The sequence below is a fragment of the Ovis aries genome, chromosome 3 (assembly GCF_016772045.2).
Source record: "Ovis aries strain OAR_USU_Benz2616 breed Rambouillet chromosome 3, ARS-UI_Ramb_v3.0, whole genome shotgun sequence".
Taxonomy (NCBI): domain Eukaryota; kingdom Metazoa; phylum Chordata; class Mammalia; order Artiodactyla; family Bovidae; genus Ovis; species Ovis aries.
The window spans coordinates 12,563,275-12,588,946 of record NC_056056.1 but is presented as its reverse complement, the minus strand read 5'-3'; the positions used below and the strand labels follow the sequence as shown (position 1 = coordinate 12,588,946).

The 25,672-nt window shown below is 37.1% G+C and overlaps 1 protein-coding gene across 14 annotated transcripts in view; it reads right to left on the bottom strand.

Moving 5' to 3' along the window:
* The window catches only part of STRBP (spermatid perinuclear RNA binding protein), a 178,332-nt gene that overhangs the window by 43,967 nt on the left and 108,693 nt on the right, over nt 1-25,672 (bottom strand). For all 14 annotated transcript variants that reach the window (XM_060411825.1, XM_060411826.1, XM_042245730.1 and 11 more), the window contains 7 exons: nt 23,643-23,808; nt 20,015-20,159; nt 11,634-11,725; nt 11,008-11,103; nt 9,675-9,786; nt 8,916-9,013; nt 8,617-8,728 (listed from right to left, as the gene is read on the bottom strand). In XM_060411825.1, coding sequence (XP_060267808.1) covers nt 8,617-8,728; nt 8,916-9,013; nt 9,675-9,786; nt 11,008-11,103; nt 11,634-11,725; nt 20,015-20,159; nt 23,643-23,808 — 821 coding nt within the window. The remainder of the gene's footprint in view (nt 1-8,616; nt 8,729-8,915; nt 9,014-9,674; nt 9,787-11,007; nt 11,104-11,633; nt 11,726-20,014; nt 20,160-23,642; nt 23,809-25,672) is intronic.

Below are 25,672 nucleotides of genomic sequence, written 5' to 3'. Positions count from 1 at the left end.
TTGTGATCCACACAGTCAAACGCTTTGGTATAGTCATTAAAGCAGAAGTGGATGTTTTTCAGAAACTTTCTTTTCTGTTTTGATGATCCAATGGATGTTGGCAATTTGATCTCTGGTTCCTCTGCCTTTTCTAAATCCAGCTTGAAAATCTGGAAGTTCTTGATTCACGAACTGCTGAAGCATAGCTTGGAGAATTTTGAGCATTACTTTGTTAGTATGTGAAATGAGTGTAACTGTACAGTAGTTTGAACATTCTTTGGGAATGGAAGAAAAACTGACCTTTTCCAGTCCTGTGACTACTGCTGAGATTTCCAGATCTGCTGGCATACTGAGTACAGCACTTTCACAACATCAGCTTTCAGGATTTGAAATAGCTCAACTGGAATTGCCTCACCTCCATTAGCTTTGTTTGCAGTGATGCATCCTAGAGCCCACTTGACGTCACACTCCAAAATGCCTGGTTCCAGGTGAGTGATGAAACCTCTGTAGTTGTCTGGGTCACGATCTTTCTGTTACAGTTCTTCTGTGTATTCTTGCTACCTCTTCTTAATATCTTCTGCTTCTGTTAGGTCCATACCATTTCTGTCCTTTATTATGCCCATCTTTACATGAAGTTTTCCTTTGGTATCTCTAATTTCTTGAAGAGATCTCTAGTCTTTCCCATTCTATTGTTTTCCTCTATTTCTTTGCATTGATCGCTGAGGAAAGCTTTCTTATCTCTCCTTGCTATTCTTTTGGAATTCTGCATTCAGATGGGTATATCTTTCCTTTTCTCCTTTGCCTTTCACTTCTCTTCTATCCACAGCTATTTGTAAGGCCTCCTCAGATAACCATTTTGCCTTCTTGCATTTCTTTTCCTTGAGGATGGTCTTGCTCATTGCCTCCTATACAATATCACAAACCTCTGTCCATAGTTCTCCAGGCACTCTATCAGATCTAATCCCTTGAATTTACTTGTCACTTCCTCTGTATAGTTGTAAGGGATTTGATTTAGGTCATACCTGAATGGTCTAGTGGTTTTCCCTACTTTCTTCAATTTCAGTCTGAATTTGGCAATAAGGAGTTCATGATCTGAGCCACAGTCAGCTCTCGGTCTTATTTTTGCTGACTATATAGAGTTTCATCATCTTCTGCCGCAAAGAATATAATTAATCTGATTTCAATGTTGACCATCAGGTGATGTCCATGTGTAGAGTCGTCTCTTGTGTTGCTGGAAGAAGATGTTTGTTATGACCAGTGTGTTCTCTTGGCAAAACTCTTAGCCTTTGCCCTGTTTCATTTTGTACTCCAAGGCCAAACTTGACGGGGGGCAGAGCAAGGGAATCACACAAAGCATGTTCTCAGGTCACAGTAAAAATAGAGATTAACTAGAAAAATCTTCATTTGTCTGGAAATTAAGTGATGACATTTAAATAGCTTATGTGTCAAAAAAATGGTAACAAGGGAAAATTAAAAAATAGTTTTAGCCAACTGATAATGAAAATACTAATGTAAAAAGAGTACAATGCACATAAATCTGGGCATAACGGAAAACAGTCTTAATAGTGTATATGATAATATAAGAGGCTAAACACTAATAATGTATTCACCTCAAAATTTTTCTTAAAAGAACAGCAAATTAAACCCAAAGGACATAGTAAGGAAGAACAAAGGATAAGAACAGAAAGCAATGAAATAAAATACAAGCATATGCCAGGAGATGATCAACAAACACAAAAGCTGATTTCTTTTTAAAAACTGACAAATCTGTAGTGAGAATGATCAGGAAAAAAAGAAGGTACAAAAATGTATAAAAGAGGGCATCAATATTGCAGACACTAAGAAGAGGATCTTATAAACTACATTATATTTAAATTTAGATGAAATGAACAAATTCCTAGACAAACACAATTTACCAAAACTCTCATAAGAAGATAACCTGATACACATTAAGGAAATTAGATCCTTAAGTTAAAACCTTTCCAATAGAAAATCTCACACCCAAATGGTTTCACTGGTAGATTCTTCCAAACATTTAAGGAAAAAATAACATCAATATTACATAATCTCTTCCAAGGAACAGAAAAAGAAGGACAGAATCTTCTCAACTAATTTTAAGAGGCCCGCAAAACATTAGAGCCAAAATTGGACAAAACATTACAACAAAGGGAAACTGTCGATTAATCTGACACACAAAAACCTGTGTTTCTATGATCTGCTCACAAAAACCCACACAAGGTTGTTCATAGCATCTTTATTTGTAATTGTCAAAAACTAGAGACAAACAATTAAGAAGAGGTGGCAAGAATACACAGAAGAACTGTACAAAAAAGATCTTCAAGACCAAGATAATCACGATGATGTATTCACTCACCTAGAGCCAGACATCCTGGAATGTGAAGTCAAGTGGGTCTTAAAAAGCATAGTCACTACGAACAAAGCTAGTGGAGGTGATGGAATTCCACTTGAGCTATTTCAAATCCTGGAAGATGATGCTGTGAAAGTGCTGCACTCAATATGCCAGCACATTTGAAAAACTCAGCAGTGGCCACAGGACTGGAAAAGGTCAGTTTTCATTCCAATCCCAAAGAAAGGCAATGCCAAAGAATGCTCAAGCTACCGCACAATTGCACTCATCTTACACGCTGGTAAAGTAATGCTCAAAATTCTAGAAGCCAGGCTTCAGCAATACGTGAACCGTGAACTTCCTGATGTTCAAGCTGGTTTTATAATAGGCAGAGGAACCAGAGATCAAATCGCCAACATCCACTGGATCATGGAAAAAGCAAGAGAGTTCCAGAAAAACATCTATTTCTGCTTTACTAACTATGCCAAAGCCTTTGACTGTGTGGATCACAAGAAACTGGAAAATTCTGAAAGAGATGGGAATACCAGACCACCTGACCTGCCTCTTGAGAAACCTATATGCAGGTCAGGAAGCAACAGTTAGAACTGGACATGGAACAACAGACTGGTTCCAAATAGGAAAAGGAGTCCGTCAAGGCTGTATACTGTCACACTGCTTATTTAACTTATATGCAGAGTACATCATGAGAAACGCTGGGCTGGAGGAAGCACAAGCTGGACTCAAGATTGCTCGGAGAAATATCAATAACCTCAGATATGCAGATGACACCACCCTTATGGGAGAAACTGACGAGGAACTAAAAAGCCCCTTGATGAAAGCGAAAGCGGAGAGTGAAAAAGTTTGCTTAAAGCTCAACATTCAGAAAACGAAGATCACGGCATCTGATCCCATCACTTCATGGGAAATAGATGGGGAAACAGTAGACTTTATTTTTGGGGCTCCAAAATCACTGCAGATGGCGACTGCAGCCATGAAATTTAAAGACGCTTACTCCTTGGAAGAAAAAGTTATGACCAACCTAGTTAGTAGATTGAAAAGCAGAGACATTACTTTGCCAACAAAGGTCCATCTAGTCAAGGCTATGGTTTTTCCTGTGGTCATGTATGGATGTAAGAGTTGGACTGTGAAGAAAGCTGAGTGCTGAAGAATTGATGCTTTTGAACTGTGATGTTGGAGAAGACTCTTGAGAGTCCCTTGGACTGCAAGGAGATCCAACCAGTCCATTCTCAAGGAGATCAGCCCTGGGATTTCTTTGGAAGGAATGAGGCTAAAGCTGAAACTCCAGTACTCTGGCCACCTCATGGGAAGAGTTGACTCATTGGAAAAGACTCTGATGCTGGGAGGGGTTGGGGCAGGAGGAAAAGGGGACGACAGAGGATGAGATGGCTGGATGGCATCACTGACTCAATGGACGTGAGTCTGAGCGAACTCAGGGAGTTGGTGATGGACAGGGAGGCCTGGCCTGCTGCGATTCATGGGGTGTCAAAGAGTCAGAAACGACTGAGCGACTGGACTGAACTGAACTGAACTGAGAGACAAACAAAATGTCCTTCAATAGGTACATGACTTAACCAAACTCTGGTTCATCTGTGGCACAGAATCCTACTTAACAGTAAAAAGGAATAAACTATTGACATGTGACAACAACTTGGATGGGTCACAAAAGTATCATGCTAAGTGGGGAGATGAGGATCTCAAAAAATCACATAAAGATAACTTCATTGATATAAAATTCTTGAAGTAACAAAATCAGTAGTTTCCAAGGCTTGAGGGCTTCCCTTGTGGCTCAGCTGGTAAAGAATCCGCCTGCAATGTGGGAGACCTGGGTTCGATCCCTGGGCTGGGAAGATTCCCTTGAGAAGGGAAAGGCTACCCACTCCTACTTGCAAAGAGTCAGACACGACTGAGTGACTTTCACTCCAAGGCTTGCGGATGGCTGAAGGAAGAGGTGTGGTATTGCTCTAAATGGGCCGCATACACGAGTTCTCTGTGGTGATGAAATCGTCTGTGTCTTGACTGCCATGGGGGTTACACACATCTACACATGTGATAAAGTGGCATAAAACCTATATCCACATTGTATAAATGTCAATTTCTTGGTTTCCATATTCTCCTATAGTTACATAAGATGTAATGACTGGGAGAAACCAGGTGAAGGTTCCATGGGACATCTCTGTACAATCTTAGCAATTTCCTATGAATCTGTAATTATAGATAATAAGGGGAACAACAAAAAGAAAACTGCTGCTTAACTGAGAACAGATAAGATGGGCAAGAAGACCAGGCACAGAAGACAGACAATAACAAAGGCAAGAAATCACAAGTGCAACTTAGGCCAGGACGGCAGCAGTGAAGAAGTTAAAGAGCTGAATACCAGACACACTTTTAAAGTAAAACAGCCAGGTTTGCTGATGATGTGCACGTGGGTGAAAGAAAGAGAAGATTCAAGGGTGAAGGGTTTGGGCCTGAGAACGGAGATGGGTAGTTTCCAACGTCTGGGATGGCAATAACTATGGGAAACAGGTGAGAAGGAGAGTAAGGACAGGACATCTGAAGTGTGAGCTGTCTTGAGATATCCATGTGGAAACACTGAGACATTTAGATAGGGAGGGCTGAGGTCAAGGGCTGGGAGTCTAGAGTGAGAACGTAAACTTGGGAATCTACAGTGAATAGAAGGTATTTCAAGACAAGGAACTAGATGACGTCTTTGAAAGAGTCTAAACAGGGGTAAATAAAGAAAAATGGTCTGAGGTCTGCACCCAGGATACTTTACTATTCGAAATCAGGAAGATAAGAAAAAACAAAGGCAGCTGAGGAAAGAACAGTGGTGTAAAGATCCATGACAAAGTAATGACCCGGAAGTCAAATGAAAAATAGTACTTCATATCAGACAATAGCAAATGTTGTTGAGGATATAAAACAACAGGAATTCTCATACACTTCTGGTAGGAATATAAATTGCTATGTGTACCACTTCCTAGATCATATACTGGTCCACAGTAATTCCTACATCTGTACTCTAGAAGGCACATATAAGTAAGCTCCCAGCAACAATGTGGGTGGCTGCCAAAAAATAAAAAGAAGCCTAATGTCTTTCCGAAGTACAATGGCTAAGCTACAGCATATTCATAATGGACACTGTGTAAGTATAAAATGAACTATGACTGTATGCAGTAACATGAAAGTATCCCAAACAACACTGGACAGAAAGACGCCAGTCACGGAAGATTGAATTCAGTAGGATTTTACTTCTATAAAGTTCTAGGCAATTGCAAACTAAATTACGAAAGCATACAAAAGTGGAAAAGCTTTAAAGAAAATCAAGAATATTATCAAAAATCAGTAGTTCAAGGAGCAGGAAAGTGATGTTTTAGGATAAATAAATGTTTCTGAGAAGCTGACAACGTTCTGTTTCTTAACTAGGATGATTATATGGAATTTTTAAATAATTACTTTTTTAATGACACAACTGAGAGACTGAACTGATCTTATACTTTTCTATATATAACTAATTATAGCAGAGAAAGTGTTCACCTGTGTCCAGTGTTGCTGAAAAGGTCACAGGAGAGACTCAGAGAGATGAGGAAGAAAGTTTGGTTAGAATTAAGCTTTCAAGAAAGTGAGGAAAAGGAAAAAGAAACAACAGGCCACTCTTTCCAAAAGTACTCCTATAAAAGGGAGCAGCTTCTTCCTGTTGGAGAAGGTTGCAGAACCAAGGGGGAGTTTAGCTTTGTTTTTCAAATGAGAGATGTTAGAGTAGGTTTTCATGCTGATGAGAATGGTTCAGCAGAAAAGGAGGAATTCATGCTGGTGAAAAAAGAAAGAATTGCTAGGATGATGTCCATCTATAGGCAAAAGGGGATGTGATATAGTGAATGAGTAGAAAAGCTGGGCTTTTCCCAGTCAAGGGAAGGAAAGTTAAGTGGAGGGACTTCAAGCAAACAAGGTCATCAGTTGAGAAGGAGGGCTGGGGAGAAAAGTGTAATGTAACAGAAGATGTTCGACACCTGTCTAGGAAAACTGGAGAACTCTAGAACTTACAAGAGAATTGCCAGCCAACACAAATAGTCTACTTAAGGTTAATGTCTGAAACTTAAAGCGAAAAGAGTTAAGATGTCCAAGTATGTTTTTCTTCAATGATGTCTAACAACCTGGCGTAGGGAAAGAGTTGGATTTCAACCAGAGTTGCCGGGAAGACAGGATCAACAAAGAAGGTATATGCTAGGGAGTGATCATAATGACAGACCACGTGACTATAAGCAGAGACGTGACAGAAGTGAGAACATGAGGAAGGTGAAGCACTGTGAGAAGTTAACAGAATCAATGATGAGTATCAAGAATTGGAGCAGAGTACTAGACATTATGACAACTAGAGGCAGTTACAATGTGGGAGTTTTGAGAATGAATTAGGGAGAGGGCACAAGCATATATACTGAAGACTAGATCTAGGATATGTCCTCAAAATGCACACCTGAGACGAAGTAGAAAATACTGGTTAGAGAGGATGTCAAGGAATTAAGAAGTCAGAATTCTAAATAAAAAAATCATCTAGATGCATATTGAAATCACCAAGAATTCTAAGAATAAAGTTTAAAAGCCAGGTGCTAAAAACATGAAAGCATGAAGAACAATGCAGCTCACATCTGGAGGCAACAGCCTTGACTCCCTCACCTTATGGCCAAGCCATGCAGCTAGTAACTGATAGGACTCAAATGGAAACACCAACTGTCGGTTCTATTTTAAGCTATAAATTAACAGACCAGCAGTTCCCAAACTCTTGAGAACTTTAACTCTAAAGTTAAAAGAAGTCTAAGTCACATAACAATAAACTTTTACTATCCAGTAAAAGACAAAACATAAAACCAGAAGAACTACTATGAATTCAGTGACTAAAATAAAATTTTTCATTATTAACTCTAAGAATCTACAAATATATATGAAATTTCTATTGAGTCATTCAATCTACAGACATGGTTATGTGAATCTCTTTCAAAAATGCTGCTGAGTGAGCACTCTCTGCAAGAAAATGGCTATCATTCCACAAACATTTATTGAGAATTGGTTTGTAATAGCTCTGTGGTGAGCTCTGGAGGATTCCTTACCCCTGAGGAATTTACAACAGAAGGCAGTGATGCTCAAACTTTTCAGTCTCAGAACCACTTTATCCTCTTAAAAAATTATTGAGCACCCAAAGAACTTTGTTTTGTGCGTAGTGTCAATCAACAGTTGGCATATTAGAAATTAAGACAAAAATTTTAATACAAAAAATTCATTAGCATCATAGTGATGATGCCATCACAAGTCATATGCAGCTTCTTAGAAAACTGTGAAAGAGCAGAAATGGGTAAAAAAAAAAAGCTTTAATATTATTATGAAATAATTTTGACTTGGTAGACTCCCTGAAAAGTGTTTAGACATACTGGAATTCTGTTCTTTGAATAAACAAATTGGGCCACTGCACTATTTTTGTCATAAAAAATTTATCAGAATAGTATCATTCGTGGTAGGTGGGATGCCATAGGTGAAAATAACTGGTGTTAAACATCCCACCTTCTAGCATAATAGCAGAGAGAGGGAGGAAAAGAGGGAGGGAGGTTTTTTGTGGCATGATGAGAATAAGAAGATTCACATTTGAGTATCTACTGTTTCCAAGCACTGAGCTGGGCATATAATCTAACAATAGCTAATAAAGTGGGAGTAATACCCACAAGGCAAGAGATGAACTAATTGCTCAAGGCCTAAAGCTAGTGAGCAGGGGCACTGTGAGGGGAACCAGGTCATACTGGCACTAAAGCCTGTGCTCTTTCTGCTGAAACTCTGAGTTCACACAGACTACAACAAATGGAAGACAGTTCTGAATTTTCCAATATATTTTTCTCCTATATTATGCTTATGTTTTCTCTTTCTTGGTTACATAACACTTCCAAGCAAGACAAGATCATCAAACTGATGACTGACCATGACATCTCCCCCTAGCTTGTGACTTTTCTCTTCACTTCAGACCAAGGGTTCTCAGAGTGCCGTCCCTATGTCTATGCAGTAATGGAATCTGATCAACAATAGCCAAATGAGTTTGTCATTAGAAAGAAAAAATGAAAGCAAGTTGATGTCACTGATGGGACAGAAGAAAATGAAGAAAAGCAGTAAAGGCTCTTATATATGACTTGGGTTAAAAACTTAAAATGCTCTCAGCTCTAACAAGAGAAACATTTCACGACCATCTCCATCACTGCCCACATGCAACCCCAATACAAAATATTTATACTCACCTTCTTTATCAGTAACTGACCAGGAATATTTCTGAAAAGGCTTACTAGATGGAAGGGGGTCCATCTCCAGCACTTTATAAATCTGACCGAAGGCTGATAGTCTGAGTGCATGCTAAAGAAAAAAAGATTATATTTATTAAAATTTTTCATTCATAAAGCCCTTAGAACATCTAGCTAAAAACACATTCATCAAATGCTATTATTGACAAAAGTCCCCAACAGAAGGCAAGAAAAAAAGTTTTTAAATAATTACATGATATTCCTTCTAAGAGACCACAGTCATAGGGCCCATCTCCTACCTGTGCACTGTGGGTAATATCTTCTTTTTGCTGGATGGTCATATAGCTCAGAGCATCTGTTGGATCTCGCTCACAAGGATCATGAAGACCAGGACCCCCTTTGGCAAAGGCAAAAAAAAAAAACAAAAACCAGTACCATTCAGAATTGAACTTAGAATTCAATAAACTAACACAAAATAGAAAGAAAAGAATGGAGAGGAAAAAGAAAAGAAATAAAAAACAAAACCTAAAAGAACAAGGTTAAAAGTCTGCTGAATTAAATGAAGTAAAATGGACACTTATTTTCAATATGTTAGCATTTAAATGTCCTTATTTTACTAGAAGTCATTTGTATATCTAAGGTCAAAATTGGGTCTTAACTCTAAGAATTTAGAAACAGCATGATGAATCACCCCAAATCTTTTAAGGGATTATATATGGAAAAAAAAGACCAAATTTAATTTTTCCAAATTAAACACCAGACTGCAAACATAATGAACGTCATACATTTTAACTTAACCATTTTCAAATTCAGAGTTCTGGGTAAAGCAACTTCATAGCAGACACAGTATCTTATTAGTACCTTTTATGTTAGTACATATAAAACATAAATTACAATTATTGAAAGAGTTTTATGACACTTCTAGTTGAAAAAATTCAAAGCAAAACAACTCCTACACATCATTTTCCTGTGTAGAGGACAAACTTAGCACATAATAGAAAACTAAATTTAAATGAAATTGTTCTGATTCTTCTGCCTCCAGAGTTTGAAACCCTTACCAGGAAGTAGAATTCCAGATGCCAAACACTCCATTACTCGTCTCAAGGCCTCCCCAGCGCCCAAAGGTCTATTACAAGTACCTATAGACTTTTCACATATAAGCTCTAGTGGCTAGAAGATATTAAATTACAAATTAGTACATGCACCAAGTGTTAAAAGGTTTCCAGTTAAATGTGAGCTGACATTTCTATCTACAATGGAGGCCAAAAAGGTTAAAGTCCGTTTAACATTTAGGGCCCAATTAGCTTTTCCCACTTGATTATCAAGTTTTACCCCAGCCAGAGTGCTTAAATCAACCATTTTTGAGGGTACATATTCAGAAGACTTTTTGCTACAAAAAGTTTATTTTCAGTTACCCTGAAAGGATTACTAAACAAACTGCAGTCATCTAACTTAACAAAGATTTAACAAGCCTTCATGTAGGTTAGTAATGGCCAATAAATAATCAGTGTTCAAACCCAGCCCACCTATCTCCCACTTTACCTAGGATGGACTCAAACCACAATAAGACTTCATTCCAGACATCCTGCCCCAAGTAGTACAACTGGAATTAAAAAAGGACCAAATCTCCATATTGAATAAACTAAAAGGTTCATGATGTCAATATCAAAGTAATAACTGTTAAATTAATCTAAAATAACCCTTTATAACTTTACTTGTTTCATAATGTTCTTTACTGGATCAGGCATAATAATTTCCAAATTAATTAAGTTTGGCAACATACATTTTAAACTATGGTTAACTGTACTATTCACCTAACTTTAATTACTAGTATGAACTTATTTTTAAATGTCTGTACTCAAAAGAGAAAGGAAAAGAAGGTATGGGAACCTTATACTGGTATACCAGATAATTTCTATTTTAAACGGAAGTAGCACTGAAAGAGAAATGTGCCAGTCAAGCATGCTTTTCGAGGCAGTAGGTGAATAACAATCAACCATCAGTGGAGAGTGAAAGTGCAGGAAGACACTCACTTTTAACAGGTAAAGAACCTTTTGTCAGAAAAAATATCTCAGTCTCTATAATATGAATATGATGAAGTAAAAGAGACATTTTTCACATATAAGCTCTAGTGGCTAGAAGATATTAAATTACTTATTTAATTTACATATTTTACAAATTAATGTAAATTTGTAAATGTAAATGTATGTATAATACAAATTAAATTCATAAAAAAGAAATCATGTAAAAACCTCTATAATTTTTCCCCCAGAACAAAAATAGATTAAAGGCACACCTTAGCTAACTCAGAATACAGTAACATATAATTTCTATAGGATTTCCTCTGACTATACTTTCAGAATTTGCTTTTAATCATATTTAAGTACTTACCCATCCTTTTAATGGTGCCCATGTGGGGACTCTGTTGCACAAATCACGGAGAATGCGGAGGACAATTACACATGACTTTAATCCATTTGCCCTTGCCTAAAACAAACAAAATGATTCCAATATCCCTGTTGAAATCCATTCTTCATTTTAAGGACACTGATCATGGACAGGTTCTTTAAAATGAATACTAATTGGTCAATCATTCATAAGTTGTCAAGCAAACCAAAAAATCAAGTTATTAAAAGTAGTAAAATTATGGTTTAGAAAGGCAGAGTTTAAAGTAAAGGAAGTATAATAGAATTGGCTTCATAGCCTCATGGCAACTCCATTTTCAGGCAACTGTCTGACTTTTTAGCTTTTCTCACCCATGTCTGCATTTTATAAGCTATCATTTGAAATTCAGAGTACTAAATCCAAAAGGATTATATGACAATTAAACATCATTAACTATAGTAGAAGCTATAGTGGGCACTTCACCTAAATTAAAATCATTTACTCCTACAATAACCCTAAGAGGTAGAGCGCACCCCATTTTATATATTACACAGAAACCATTAAGTGGCAGGTGTTCCAAATGAAACCTGCAAAAGGTTACCGTAACAATAAGAGAATAACAAAAAGCCAACCTGAAACCATTTGGCATGTCGAAGAGACGCCAAGGCATTCAGGCATTTCTGCCTGTCCAATAAGTCCGGAGGATCTTTCATCGCAACCTTTTCTAATGGGAAAATGGGATAAAGAGAGACAGATACAATTTGACCAAGGGCTTCCTGTCAAATTACCAAACAATAAAAATAAAAAGAACAGCAGCATATGAGTGAACTAATAAGACTCCCAGAAGATTTCAGGTTTTGGCTTTGTTGCTTTCTTTTTAGATTATGTGCACTATCATTACTTAGGTAAATCATCAATAGAGCCATTCTGCGCACAAGTACAAGAGGAGCACAAAGGCATTCGCTCAGTCAGTAAACAAACCAATGATCACTGCTACATACAATCTGGGATCTTATTAAGCATGTATGTAACATCACAGGGCACAAAATAGGTACATAGCACTTTTCCTTTGACAAGGTACAAAGAGTGGAAATCTGGGACCAATAGCAATAACAACTTTTCTTCATAGAAGAAGGGATTTTAATCACTAATCAGTTCTTAAGGAAAATTAGGGCTTAGATCATCAATTTGAGATATACTAACAATACACTGAGCATGGCAATTTTATTTTAGAACAAAATTAACTCATCCAACAAGATAACCATTAATAGAAACTTTACCCCACTGATAAGAACTCTTCCAGTATAACCATGGAGTTCTCTATTTCTTCTTTAAACCAAAATTATTAAAACTAAAATACGAAATATGGTGAAATACATTTCAAGTTTTGCATACCTTTTTTTTTTTTCTCCAAAAAGTGGCAAAGAATACTATTGAAGTACAACTATCTGACTTGCCTTAACATTTCAGAATTGGATTGGATGGCCAAGAGCAGCAAAATTAAGAACTCAAACATGTGATTAGTGACAAATATTCATATTTGAGATGTCACAAGATACTAAATCCATGTTTAGATAGCCAAATTTATTTCCTCTTAGCTGCTAAAAAGTGGGTTTTTAAACTTTTGAAGAATCAAAAGTGCATTAATTTAAATGCATATAACATACAAATGTTTCTTTGAGAAGTCTTTGTCTAATCCAATTAAGTCATATTTACCTTCCTCTTTTAAGAACTCAGAGAGCCCACCAACACTTCCTGGTACAATCAGACAGTCACAATCTCAGCAGTATGTTTATGTGGGCTTTCTTTATTGGCTTCAACATGTCAAGGCTGAAGTGCTACACACTTATTTTCTGACCAGGTGAGCCCTACAGCAGATACTTGCATTGTTTCACATTACTATCTGCCAACAAATTCACAATACAGGGTCTCATTTCATTACCCCTTTTTCCTCATAAAATGGAAAGCCTCAAAAAGAAATAATAATTTATATTATGCTTTTATTTATAAACATAAGCAAACACACTATAGGTATTTACTTCATAGGCGATCTAGTTCCTGTCTTTGCGTAATTCTTTTTAATGACACAAAACATAGAAGTAATTCATTTTCGTGTTGACATGTCAAAATGTTTAACTGTGGTCAATACAAGCATCTGTGTAAAGCTCACATACAAAGCAGAACTACTATAAATGAACAGTTAGAATCTCTTAAAAGTTAGACATGACAAAGGTTGACTGACTGCTAAATAACATAATCTCAAGAAAAGGAATAGACCATGCTTATTTTTTAGGACTTTAAAGCGAACTATGTTTCATTCTGTCATTGGATCAAGTAAGAGTATCAGGAAGGGCCAGAGGGCAGGAGGGCAGCAAGGGGCAAGGCAAGATCAGTGGAAGGGGGAGGGATCAGAGGAAGCTTGGGTAGGAAAAGACAAGGCAAAAGAATTCTGTTTGAACTTTCTGATGCTACTGTCTGGTGAACAGAGCTTATAATTAACATTTGCTCATCACCACACAGAGTTTTATAGGGGAAAAATGGCAAAAGTGTTTAGATAAATTCTCTTATTCCCAAAGTCAAATTATATTCATTAATTCTTATTTTAAAAAACTAGTGACATCAGCTTGCTACAGACAGTCAACATTTGGAGGCAGTAGATTCTACTAAAGAGATGAAAAGGGACAGGCAATGAACAGAAGACATGACTGAATTCCCTTTAACATCACCATCAGAATGGCCATGTTTCTTCATGCTCTGATAGTCAAAAAGTCAAAAGATCCAAAATGTTTCAATATTCATGAGGTGAGAACAGCAGAGTGGATGTAATAATTCATCTCATTTTACCTTCTTCAAAGCTTATTTTAAAACTATATAAATTTATGTGGCACGGTAGTGCTACTTGTAAGCCTTGCCTGCCTATTTCTTTTACATAATTAGTAACAGTTTTATATATTCTCATTCATTAAAAAATGTGGCAATCACAGAATTGCTGCTGGAAAAACACTGCACTTCTCAAAGTAGAACCTCGAATTTAACATTTCTGTATAAACTTTAACACAGGTGTTTCAGTTTTGTGGAGAAACAAAGCATTTCTAATAAAAAAGGCATCTTGGTGTCTTTAAATCAGAAACAATGGAACTATGAACCATTTCATTTTTTTCCTATAGTGACCAGTAAAACAGATTAAAAAAAAAAAAAAAAAGCATAGGAGATAGTAACAAAAATGCCAAAAGCAAAGAAAAACAGCTTTTAAAAAATTCATTGCTCAATAACCTGGCATCAGAGCACGAAGGTACATAAAACATTCTAAACAATGGAAGCACTGAAAGGAAGTCTATTATGCCTAACTTTTATTTGGTTAGGGGTTAGATCTGTGACCAGAAACACACCGTCCTGCAGGAAATGTTGGTCAGTTTCTCTCCATCCCTTACATGCAAGCTAACTCTTTGCCTGTTCACAAAAACACTAGCCCGCAGATGGGGCAGGGAAAAGCCAGAACATGACTATGTTAAATAGAATTTATGTGTCTGGAACCTGGGTTCTTCAAAGGTAAAATAATCAAGCTGGGTTATCATGAAGACCTCCCTGACATTTCAAAGTTGGAATGAAGCTGAGCTACTGAGTCCATACTGACAGAATTTCCAAGGTAGCCTGAAGATATCCGGGCAGTCCTCCTCTCAATTCCTTGAGGCTGTGTGGAGAGCAGACATTATGCTTCAAGTCACTATCCATGAGAAACCTCAGGCTACAATAATATGAACAGGTAAATGTAGCATGAAGGTAAAACAGAGCACTGTTACCCTAGTTTATGACAGAAACATCACTAGATATGACTTTTCTAAAATGCCTCAGTAGGCAGTGGGCCACGGGAAGGATAGTGGCTACAGGTTTACACAGGACAAAGCAGGTCAAGCAGCTGGGGAAGGCAGGAGAATCAAGAGAGCAGCATTGTTAGAAACTCTAGTTGTGACCTTTGGACTAGTCTTCCACCTAACAGGGGTGGTTGCACAGGAAGTTCACACTGGCAACTAAGGGGTGCTTGGGCACCATTTTTGTGACACCCTGAGAATCTCCCCTAATATTGAGCACTGCAGTTTATGTCAGCCTAAGTTATCACAAGTGCTTTTGCAGTTTCCCTATCCACTTGGTTTCAAAGTATGGCAAATACAGTATGCAGCTGGATTTATCACTCTCATACCAAATATACTTCTGGTTTAAAAGCACAAGCACCAAAAGCAGCTTAGACCATGTGACGCTCAGAAAAACTATGTCAGCTAAGATCTCCTACGATCATCCTAGACAGTCACTGGACTTGAGAGTCAGAAGAGATGGGTGAAACATCAGACCTTTCTTCATTTATAAAACAGGACAATTATCTACTTCATGGCTGCTGCTGCTGCTGAGTCACATCAGTTGTGTCCAACTCTGTGCGACCCCACAGACGGCAGCCCACCAGGCTCCGCCGTCCCTGGGATTCTCCAGGCTAGAACACTGGAGTGGGTTGCCATTTCCTTTTCCAATGCAGGAAAGTGAAAGTGAAGTTGCTCAGTCATGTCCAACTCTTTGTGACCCCATGAGCTGCAGCCTACCAGGCTCCTCTGTCCATGGGATTTCCCAGGCAAGAGTACTGGAGTGGGGTGCCACTGCCTTCTCCACCTCATGGCTATTGAGAGTTAAATCATATATGAGAAAGTGCTTATAACACAGTAAGTTATAAAATACCTTAGCAAAGCAAAATCTTTAATATATATATATTACTTGAATTCTGAGATGTCCATTGTTAATGCTTCTTACACACCAAACAGTTCTACTTGATCAGATAATATGCTAGCTACAAAAATTAATTTAACAGGTTTTGTTTTAATTGCCTAAGTTTTAGGCACCACTCAAGCTGCTACGGATAAAGGACACGGGAAGGGAAAAAGACGTCTGTCTCAATGAATCATAAACTTTACATTAATAATAAATCAGCTCATTACTAGCACTGTAGCAAATATAGTATACTGATTCCAGTACTACACATCAATGGGTATTTAACAGTTTAACTCTGTTTATGTTTACTACTTCAAACCCATTATTACACATTATTCTCACTGTAAATTCAAGGTACTTTGAGTAGATGACTTTGTGCTGTGACTTTCTGTTTACTAAACTAAGTAACTACCACTGTTTACTAATCAATCACTTTGTGCTGGGTATTGTACAGGTCATATTATTATATAAATTCTCTCAAACAACTTTCTAAAGTATTCATTACCCACATTTTGAAATGAAGAAATATGTCCAAGGCACACAGTAATACTTAATGGAGTTAAGGGTCAAACACTTGGCTGCCATCAAGGTCTGTGTTCTTTTTCCTATGCGTTCTTTAGCAGGAAGCATGTAGTAATGCATGTATGTGTGCGTGTTAGGTCACTTCAGTGTGTCCAAGTCTTTGGGACTCCATGGACTGTAGCCTGCCAAAGTCCTCTGTCCATGGGATTCTCTAGGCAAGAATACTAGAGTAGGTTGCCATGCCCTCCTCCAGAGGATGTTCCCGACCCAGGGATCTAACCCACGTCTCTATGTGTCTTCTGCATTGGCAGGACGTTTTTCACCATTAGCACCACTGGGAAGCCCCATATAGTTATACAGAATGGTTATTCTACAGGGCCTTCATGTAAAGGGTTAGAATACAGAAAGAAGGCTGACAGCACAGGAGGACTCTTACCTGTGAAACAGTAAACAATACCAAAGAAATTCACTATAGTCTGGCCACTGAAAATCTAAACAGCAATGTGAAATGAGTAATTAACTAGAGCCACTTCTGCAGAGATACACGGAGAAGAAAAGCGTGGTGCTCTCATCAGATTCAGTCCTCCAGTTCTGCCTGCTCTCAGACATTTTTCCTCTTTGATTTTACCCAAATATGTCACAAGGGAAGGGAAACACATGAGGTATATACTGTGAACAGCCTATTCGTTCTGTGGGAGAAGAGAAGTTGAGATTCTGCAGGAAAATCTCTCCCCAAAAAGTATTTACAATGCAAATTTTTTTAAACTTTGAGAAAGAAAATGAGTGCATATTTTTTTAAAGAGATTTCTCTCAAACTTAGAAATTCCTGGAACCCAAATTAATCTGTACTTTCACCCCATGCAGCTGAAAAGAACTGCGTCAAGGCAAGAGGAGTTATCTGGTGTGATGAAAGAAATCCTACAGAACTGTATAGCCCAGATCTTAAACGCTTACACTGGATCCTCAGTTACCCAATAACATACAAAACTGCTAGCACAGATCTAAACACTTTGACAAAGTCCAAATTAGACAAAACGAGCAAATTATGAGAGGCAACAGGTAAGTTGGCAGGGCTGTGAGGTTAAGGAAAACAGCAAAGCAAATCTTGCTGCCATTCAAAAGGAGAGGAAGTAACGTGTAAAATATTAGATTCAAGCTGATTCTTTCATCTTATCTGATCCCATGCAATTATGTTAACATCAGCTGATAAAGACTGAGCTTATAAAGAGGTCTTGGAGTCCTTTAATAATCCGAACACCTTGAACAGACTATGACTCTCCTGCTCCACTACAAATTCCATTCTGCAATAACTAGTCTTCTAGTAAGGGTATAACATACTAAGATCTGTTTTCAGGTCCTCTGACCCTAGTTATAAAGGCAACAGACTAAGCTTAGAGTTATCACTGAAACCTTAAAATCCCATGTAAGTGTACATAACCATGGAGGGAAAGAAGCCTGTAGTTCTCAATACTTTCAAAGTAATGGGAGAGATGTCTCCAGCTGCAAGCAAACATTATTTAGTCTTTGGCAACTTCAAATCTAGACAAATTTAGCCTCTGGCAACTTCAGTCATCTTCTCATCTCTCTATACTCACAGAATTTTTAATAATATCTATAACTATACTTAGAAATGGTTAATTTTACACTAGAGGGTCAAGTAGAACACAGCTTACCAGAATTAACAGAATTATCTTGATACTTCAGAAATCATTTTATAGTTCTACAATTAATGGTGAACTGTAACACTGCTAAAGAAATAAAGCCATTTAAGCTCAACATTCAGAAAACGAAGATCATGGCATCCAGTCCCATCACTTCATGGGAAATAGATGGGGAAACAGTGGAAACAGTGTCAGACTTTTATTTTGGGGGGCTCCAAAATCACTGCAGATGGTAATTGCAGCCATGAAATTAAAAGACGCTTACTCCTTGGAAGAAAAGTTATGACCAACCTAGACAGCATTTTCAAAAGCAGAGACGTTACTTTGCCGACTAAGGTCCATCTAGTCAAGGCTATGGTTTTTCCTGTGGTCATGTATGGATGTGAGTTGGACTGTGAAGAAGGCTGAGCGCCGAAGAATTGATGCTTTTGAACTGTGGTGTTGGAGAAGACTCTTGAGAGTCCCTTGGACTGTAAGGAGATCCAACCAGTCCATTCTGAAGGAGATCAGTCCTGGGATTTCTTTGGAAGGAATGATGCTAAAGTTGAAACTCCAGTACTTTGGCCACCTGATTCAAAGAGTTGACTCATTGGGAAAGACTCTGATACTGGGAGGGATTGGGGGCAGGAGGAGAAGGGGACGACAAAGGATGAGATGGCTGGATGGCATCACTGACTCGATGGACATGAGTCTGAGTGAACTCTGGGAGTTGGTGATGGACAGGGAGGCCTGGCGTGCTGCAGTTCGTGGGGTCGCAAAGAGTCGGACACGACTGAGTGACTGAATTGAACTGAACTGAAGGTTGGTTCTTCAGAGGTGTTAGAGATACTATATACAGTCCAAAAGAAAAAGTACAGGGATAAACCCAATTACAGAGTGGATGTACTTTAATTTTAAACTATGATTCATAAATGTACCTAGTTTATATCTGTTGGGTATGGTATAGCTGATTTTAGTACCCAAAAGACTTCTTTAAAAAGAAAGTCTATCACTTTTACTTGAAGAAATCCTATGAGTCATGCCTGCAAAACTTGAAATTCTAACATCTCTGGTAAAATGCGTCTTTTTCTTCCTTTATCATCAACTTGAAATAAATTAAGAAACTGACCAATACTTCTTGCTGCACTGGTATTTCAGGTAGGGGAGTAAGCAATGGAACTTGCTGAATATCTAGTGATGAAAAACAGCAACAGGGAGTCCTCGATGGCCCAGTTAGGCCACATTGCCTCTAAACTGTCATAACAGAGAGAGGCTAATTGGTCAAAGGTCTGACAGAGGAGAAATAGCACATGGCAAGTTTCCAGAGACAGGACTAAGAGGCAGAAACAAGCTGATGTGAAAGGATAAAAATACTAAAAAAGAAATCCAGCTCCAACAGTATTTCTTAAAGCGAAATAGATTTCTCACTCCACTTTTATTTGATGGCATTGCTATGCAGAAATTCTTTTTAACTTCAGAAGAAAGTCAGATTAAAATAAAATTCCCACATATATAAAATCCTAAATGTTAACAGGATCACACACCTCCTAAAAAAAAATTTTTACTAAAGATTATTTAAACCCCCCCCCCAATTTATCTCTCTTATGTGACAAAACACTTAGACAATTAGATAAAGCATAACTCTTAAAAAGTTATGGAGTTACTACAAGTAAATTTGAAAACAGTACTGTTTTGAATCACATTTAACCCTAAAATCAGACCTAATAACCAAGCTACCCAGAATAGGTGAGCTGATACCAATAGCAATGCAAAACTAGACAAAGTGAAACAGAACACTGAAACAGGATAAAAATTAAAATGGATTTAAAACCAACATAAGCACAGGTTTTTCTGAATTAACATATTTTATGTTTTGAATATAAACATTTTTGCAAAATACAGAGACTGTGTAGAAATAAATTGCTTAAAATACTATGAGTGGCATAAAACAAAAGAGATTATTTCTTAAATCCACTGGACATAATTAGTGCAGCATTTAAGAGAGGTCTTATGTGAACAAAACAAATATATATTTATATATACACATCTATGTCTCTCTATATATACATATACATATATATATATATACACATGTGTACCTCCATCCTTCTTCTCCAATTCGTCTCTAATTAGAGGAGAAGTAAGTATCACCTTCAAAGTTAGCGTGGGTTCTTTTGTATTCCGAATTATAATAGATGCCTCATCTACACATTGTTCCACTTGATATTTCTCTTCTGTGAGTTTCTGAAAGTCACCAAGATTTCAAAAACAGCCAATTAATTAAAATTTCAAAAAGTGAATGATTCCCCCCTTAGTCTTGGTTTTCAAAAGTTACTAACGATTAGTTTTTACTGTTCTGAAAGAGTAACTAATCTTTAACTAGTTCTTCAGGGTGGAAGTAACATTTCTCTCTCCCAACTTACTGACAAATCCTCTTTCTCCATCCCTCAAAAAGCAATCATCCATTCAATTATTAAACAACATTTAAAATAATTCTTTCTAATATTTGAAAGTGAAAGTTACCAAAAGCATCATTATACAACAAAAGGTGAATTATTGCTCTTGAAATTATTACAAAGGACTTATATAGAATAATAAGTTGCTGGGAATGCTCTCTAAATACCTTTTTTGATAGGACAACCTAAACAGGAACTCCTACTTGCTAATAAAGATTTATAAATATAAGATTACCTAATCTTTTATGTAAGATTATGTAGATTTCCAAAGAAAATCAAGCAAGAATGAATGAAAATGGATCTCTGCACAATCACTCATCAGTAAAAAGGTTAATATAAACAAGTAACTAACTTCCCTTCTCTAACAAGAGGTGTCAGAGATCATTCCAGTGAGATTCTCTGGGACAAGTCATCTGACATCCACACAGAAATGTTCACTGCTTCTTTTAACAAACAATTATACAAAAAATTATCACCAACTAGGATTGCTTTTAAGTATACATTAAATATATAGTTTAGTAAGTTACGCCGGGCCTTTCTTGGTGGTAAAATTTAATATATATTACCTAACATAAATAGTTGAACAGAAACACTACTGGGTCTCTCTACTCATCAACTGTGCATTAAAGGGACTCAAAGTCATTTATATAAGAACAGCATTTTACCATTAAACATCCAAAAAAAGATAGAAAACTGAAAATTCGTTATCCTAATTTTGAACAGAGTAAACCAAGAAAGGGAAAGGCCACACAGTGGCTGGAAAAACCAGAACTAGAGTATAGAGAAAAAGCAGAAAACTGCTCACATTCACTCTGCATAAGAGCAGTAAAGATGTCTCAGAGAAAAAGCAAAGTCAATTTTCAACCATACATGCAGATCACTCTTTAAGACACATCCAAAGTAATGAACTATGATATAAGTGTTGGGCTAGACTAATTCTAAGTGACTCTGGTTTTGGTCATCCTTCTCCTTCCTCTGCTCAAGGAAGTTCTAAAACCACCATAGAAAAGAGTACACAGAGAAAAGGTCTGATACAATCCCAGTTAATTAAGGTACCCTGTTAACTCAAAGTTTTGCTATGATAAGTGCTCAGGGAAAAGGTTTTTAATTCACGAGGAAATAAGTTCGTATAGTATCAGAGATCAGTTTTCCAAACAAACACCAAGAAAAAAGGGGTAGGCAGGGAATAAATGCAAAAATCCCATTTAAAATGATTTTCTAAAACATTCTTATATTAATAATAAGATGTCTATGCTTGTGTGTACATATGAAGGCATAGTAAATATGTGTACATGTATATAAATTAATATAAAGTGGGTATACAATTACATCCCCATTTATTTGGGTACCTCCACCCAAACAGCTACGGTCATAGATCCAAACCATCACACAAAGCAGCTGGTTTCACTGCTGGATAACTCTATTGGCTATGTTAAAATCAGGTATGTTTCTTAAAATGCCCACCACTGGTCTTAAGAGTTCAGGCCACTTTTGCCTTCTCCAAGAAGCTCTTCAAAGATCTGAAGATACTTATATCTTTTTTCACCTTCTCTAGGTTAAAAAGCCCTAGTCTCTTCAAATTTGAAACCGTTTACACAGTCTGCATTCTCTCCCAGGCCCTTCCCTCAAACACTTGCCAGCCTGACAAAAAGTTTAAAACTGTGGTGCCTAGAAATAGAAAATACAGAGTTCACACAGTTGTGAACTACACAGAGAAAGCTCTATTAGTACAATTGAAGCTCCAATTTCCTGCATCTTCAATACTGAGAAATACAACAGATCTTCAATTTCTTATAGCACTGATTCTCAACCCTTTTTCCATCCTGACACATCTGAAAATATGACCACTCTTATATAAAACAGAACTCAGTAAAGAGAACAGAAAAGAGGGTGAGATGGTTGGAAAAGCCTCCATATGTCCAACTCTTTGCTTATTACTCTAGTACAGAATTAAGAATAACAATGTTCACTACAATAAAAGCAGAAATACAGATTAAACTTTAAAACAATATAAAAATAATGGAAAAAAGATGGATTTTACAACATTAACATTCTAGTAACAAAAGGTATAGTCAGAAACCCATTACTGAACTTTCTTTACTGTACTCCATGTTGCTTACCACTCTCCCTTCTCAAATGATCACACAACGATTTAAAGTCTTTAATCTTTTATATCTTTCTTTAAAAGAAATGAACTTAACCCTTGAAAGAACAGAAACTTTCCTTCAATCAGAACTGAAAATGGAAAAATCAAATATATTTGTTCAGTCACTTAGAAAGTGTTAAGATCTAAAAATGATTTTTTTGAAAAAGTGCTCCAGAAATTAATATAGGAGAATGTGTCAACAAGCAACACAAATTTGAGTTTCAGGAACGGCAGATTAAAGTCAGGAAGATGGTTCTGAAAATCAGTTGGTGAATATGAAAGAAAATGATCCAGTAACAAAGCTAATAAAGACAAATTTAGAATTCATTTTACTTTGACGGGAAAAAAGGTCTCCACAGAAGAAATACAAATAAAGGAAACCAACTACAAAAAAAAGAGCGCATTCAACAACTCACAGTTCAGCCTCGTGTACTGATACCTATTTATGCAACATGGATTGAAGGACTAACTGATATAAAATCGTCAAAAAGATATAATCTAATTATACCAAAGGTAACATATCTGAAAATGAAAGGTGATCACCGTCTTCAACTAACCCTTGGAGCAGGCTGGTAGAGCAGGTCCTAAAGTGACCACAGCCCTGGACCAACCAGTTGCCTTCAGCCCTGAGGAGCCCTCAGCCTCCAGCAGCATCCTCCAGGAAACATGACAACAGTAAAATTTTCTAAATGCATCCCAATGTGAAAAAGGCTTGAAAACAAGGAATTAATAGTGAATTTCTATTAACAGAATGAATGAATGAAATAAAATTAACAGAGTCGTCAATTTAAAAAATTAGCATCTATCAAAGTTTCCAGTTGTCCAGGCTCTTTTTGTTCTTTTCCACCCTGTATCAAACCTTCTCGATAGTTTTATAACGTTGAGAGGCCTACTCTGGAAAACATGAAGACTTTCAGCAAGATACGTCTGAAAAATTTAAGACTGTACTTTGAATGCTAATCACCAGAAGTTTGCCTTAGATGTGATGGATGATGCACAAACCCAGAGTAGCCATCTGTACCTACCTTTTACGTTATCAATTTCTTTTTATTAAATTAATGAAGATCACTACCTATTTTTACCTTTTCACAAATTCTCCTAGAGGTACAATTAAACTGTACTCACCTGAATCTGAATAGGAAGATTATCTTTGACTGTATTTAACAGGGTCTCTGTGGGTTTGTCTTTGCACATTAAAACCAGCTCCAAGTCCATATCATCTTTAATCAGCAAGCCTTTTGCAACCAGGCCAATCCTCATTACACCACACAATGTCCGACCACCTTGATCCCTAAAAATAAAAGTCTGAATGATTACTTTCACAGCCTACTTCTGAACTATAACTTAATCATCACTTGGTTTTCTGGATATCCATAGGAATTGATAAGGGAGAACATAAATCCAGATATCCAAAATTCCACAAAAGTAAGTCTTAGATTTAAGGCTCATAAACTACCTTACACAAAGAATCAATAGGGAGACTGTTTCAAATGATAGATCTCTCAATTCTTTATTAAATCTATATTGCTCAAGAAAATCCAAAAATACTGTATCCCCTTAAATATCTTTTCAATTATTCAAACTTCCTCCTTTTATCTTTTAATTAGCAACTAAAGAATTGTGAGAAACATGAACACCGTGGTATAATAAGAAAGAGCATCAGAGTGAAAATGAAAAGACCTGACCTCTGCTCCTAGCAGTGCCTTCTGGCTCAGTATCTATAACTGTAAAATGGCTATTGGCTGGGTAAGCCTTAGCTCTCTCCTTGTAGCTGTAGCATTCTAGGAATCCATAAAAGTTTATGCGGAAAGCAGAATAATGTGATAAAAGTGAAGAGCTGAGGAACCCAAAGATGATCTGCCAACACACACATTCTAAATCCAGTGGTAACCAGAAGAACGAACATTCAAAGAATATCAAGTCATGAATGGTGCGTAAGAATAACATTAATATCTATCCTTGATTTTAATAACTAAAGTTTATTAGTTCATTCCCCTCAATTACAAATGAAAATGTAACTAAACTTAGTGGTCATTCAACAAGTAAGCAACTGTTTGAATATGGAGAACATACTCCAAATTCTCCTGCTTCAGAGGCTAACACTGCAGATTAAGTACAAAAGCTGTTTAAAACCTGCTTAAGAAGGAAGACAAGTGTGACATCTGAGAACAAACTGTGTGCCACAAATCTCATTTAGACCTAACAAAGAGCCTGCATTTGAAAGACAAGGAATGAGAATCTCAAAACTGGTGATTAATTGTTCAAGTTCACAGAGAGTAAAATGGTGCTGCAGTCCATGGGGTTGCACAGAGTTGGACATGACTGAACAAGTGAACAAGGTTCAAACTCAAGTTGATTTGACCACAACACTCAAGCTCTTTACATTATTATGACTGCATCATAATTTCAGAAAAGAGAAAGGTCAAAATTAAAGACTTCAAGCAAGGTAAACTTCAAGAGTGACTTCAGCAGGGTCATGATTTGGTTAAAGAGAAAAAGAAGGTCATTCTAGCTGAGGGCAAAGAGTTAGCAAAGTTGAGCCCAAGTTAGCAGAGATGGAGAATGAACTGGAGAAAAGAGAAACAGAACAGGGGCAATGGAAACAAGACAGGAAATCATAAATAACTCAGCCAGGGCTCAGTGCCTGGCACACCTGAGATAGTCAATAAACATTAAAGCAGTGAAAAATTATAAGGGTGGTACAAGTATAAAAAGAAATAAAAATCATTTTGAAGCAAGTAAACCAAATATAGAGCATTATTTGATATTAAGAATAGAGTCTGTCATCTTTGATTATTTTTTCCTCTGTATTCCTATTCTTTCATCTTTCTCCCAAACCTAGTAAAATAGTTTATAAATTCTCCCCTCATAATCACTCTCCAACCCCTGCCTTCAAACTAGCTTCTTTTCAGGCTCTTACTACCTCTCACCTAATTCCTAGCATCTCATCTACTATATACAGTATGTTACAACCAGAACAGTCTTCCAAAGGCACAACAAGGATGGAACTCTGCCTGCCTCTTTCCTGGTGTCCCACTGAACACTTAAGACATGGGCTTATTGGGAAGCAATTTAGGAATCAGCATGACTTCCCGTTTCGAACCCTGATCAGCCACTTACTATATGACACTGGACAAATTATAAATTACTTGACT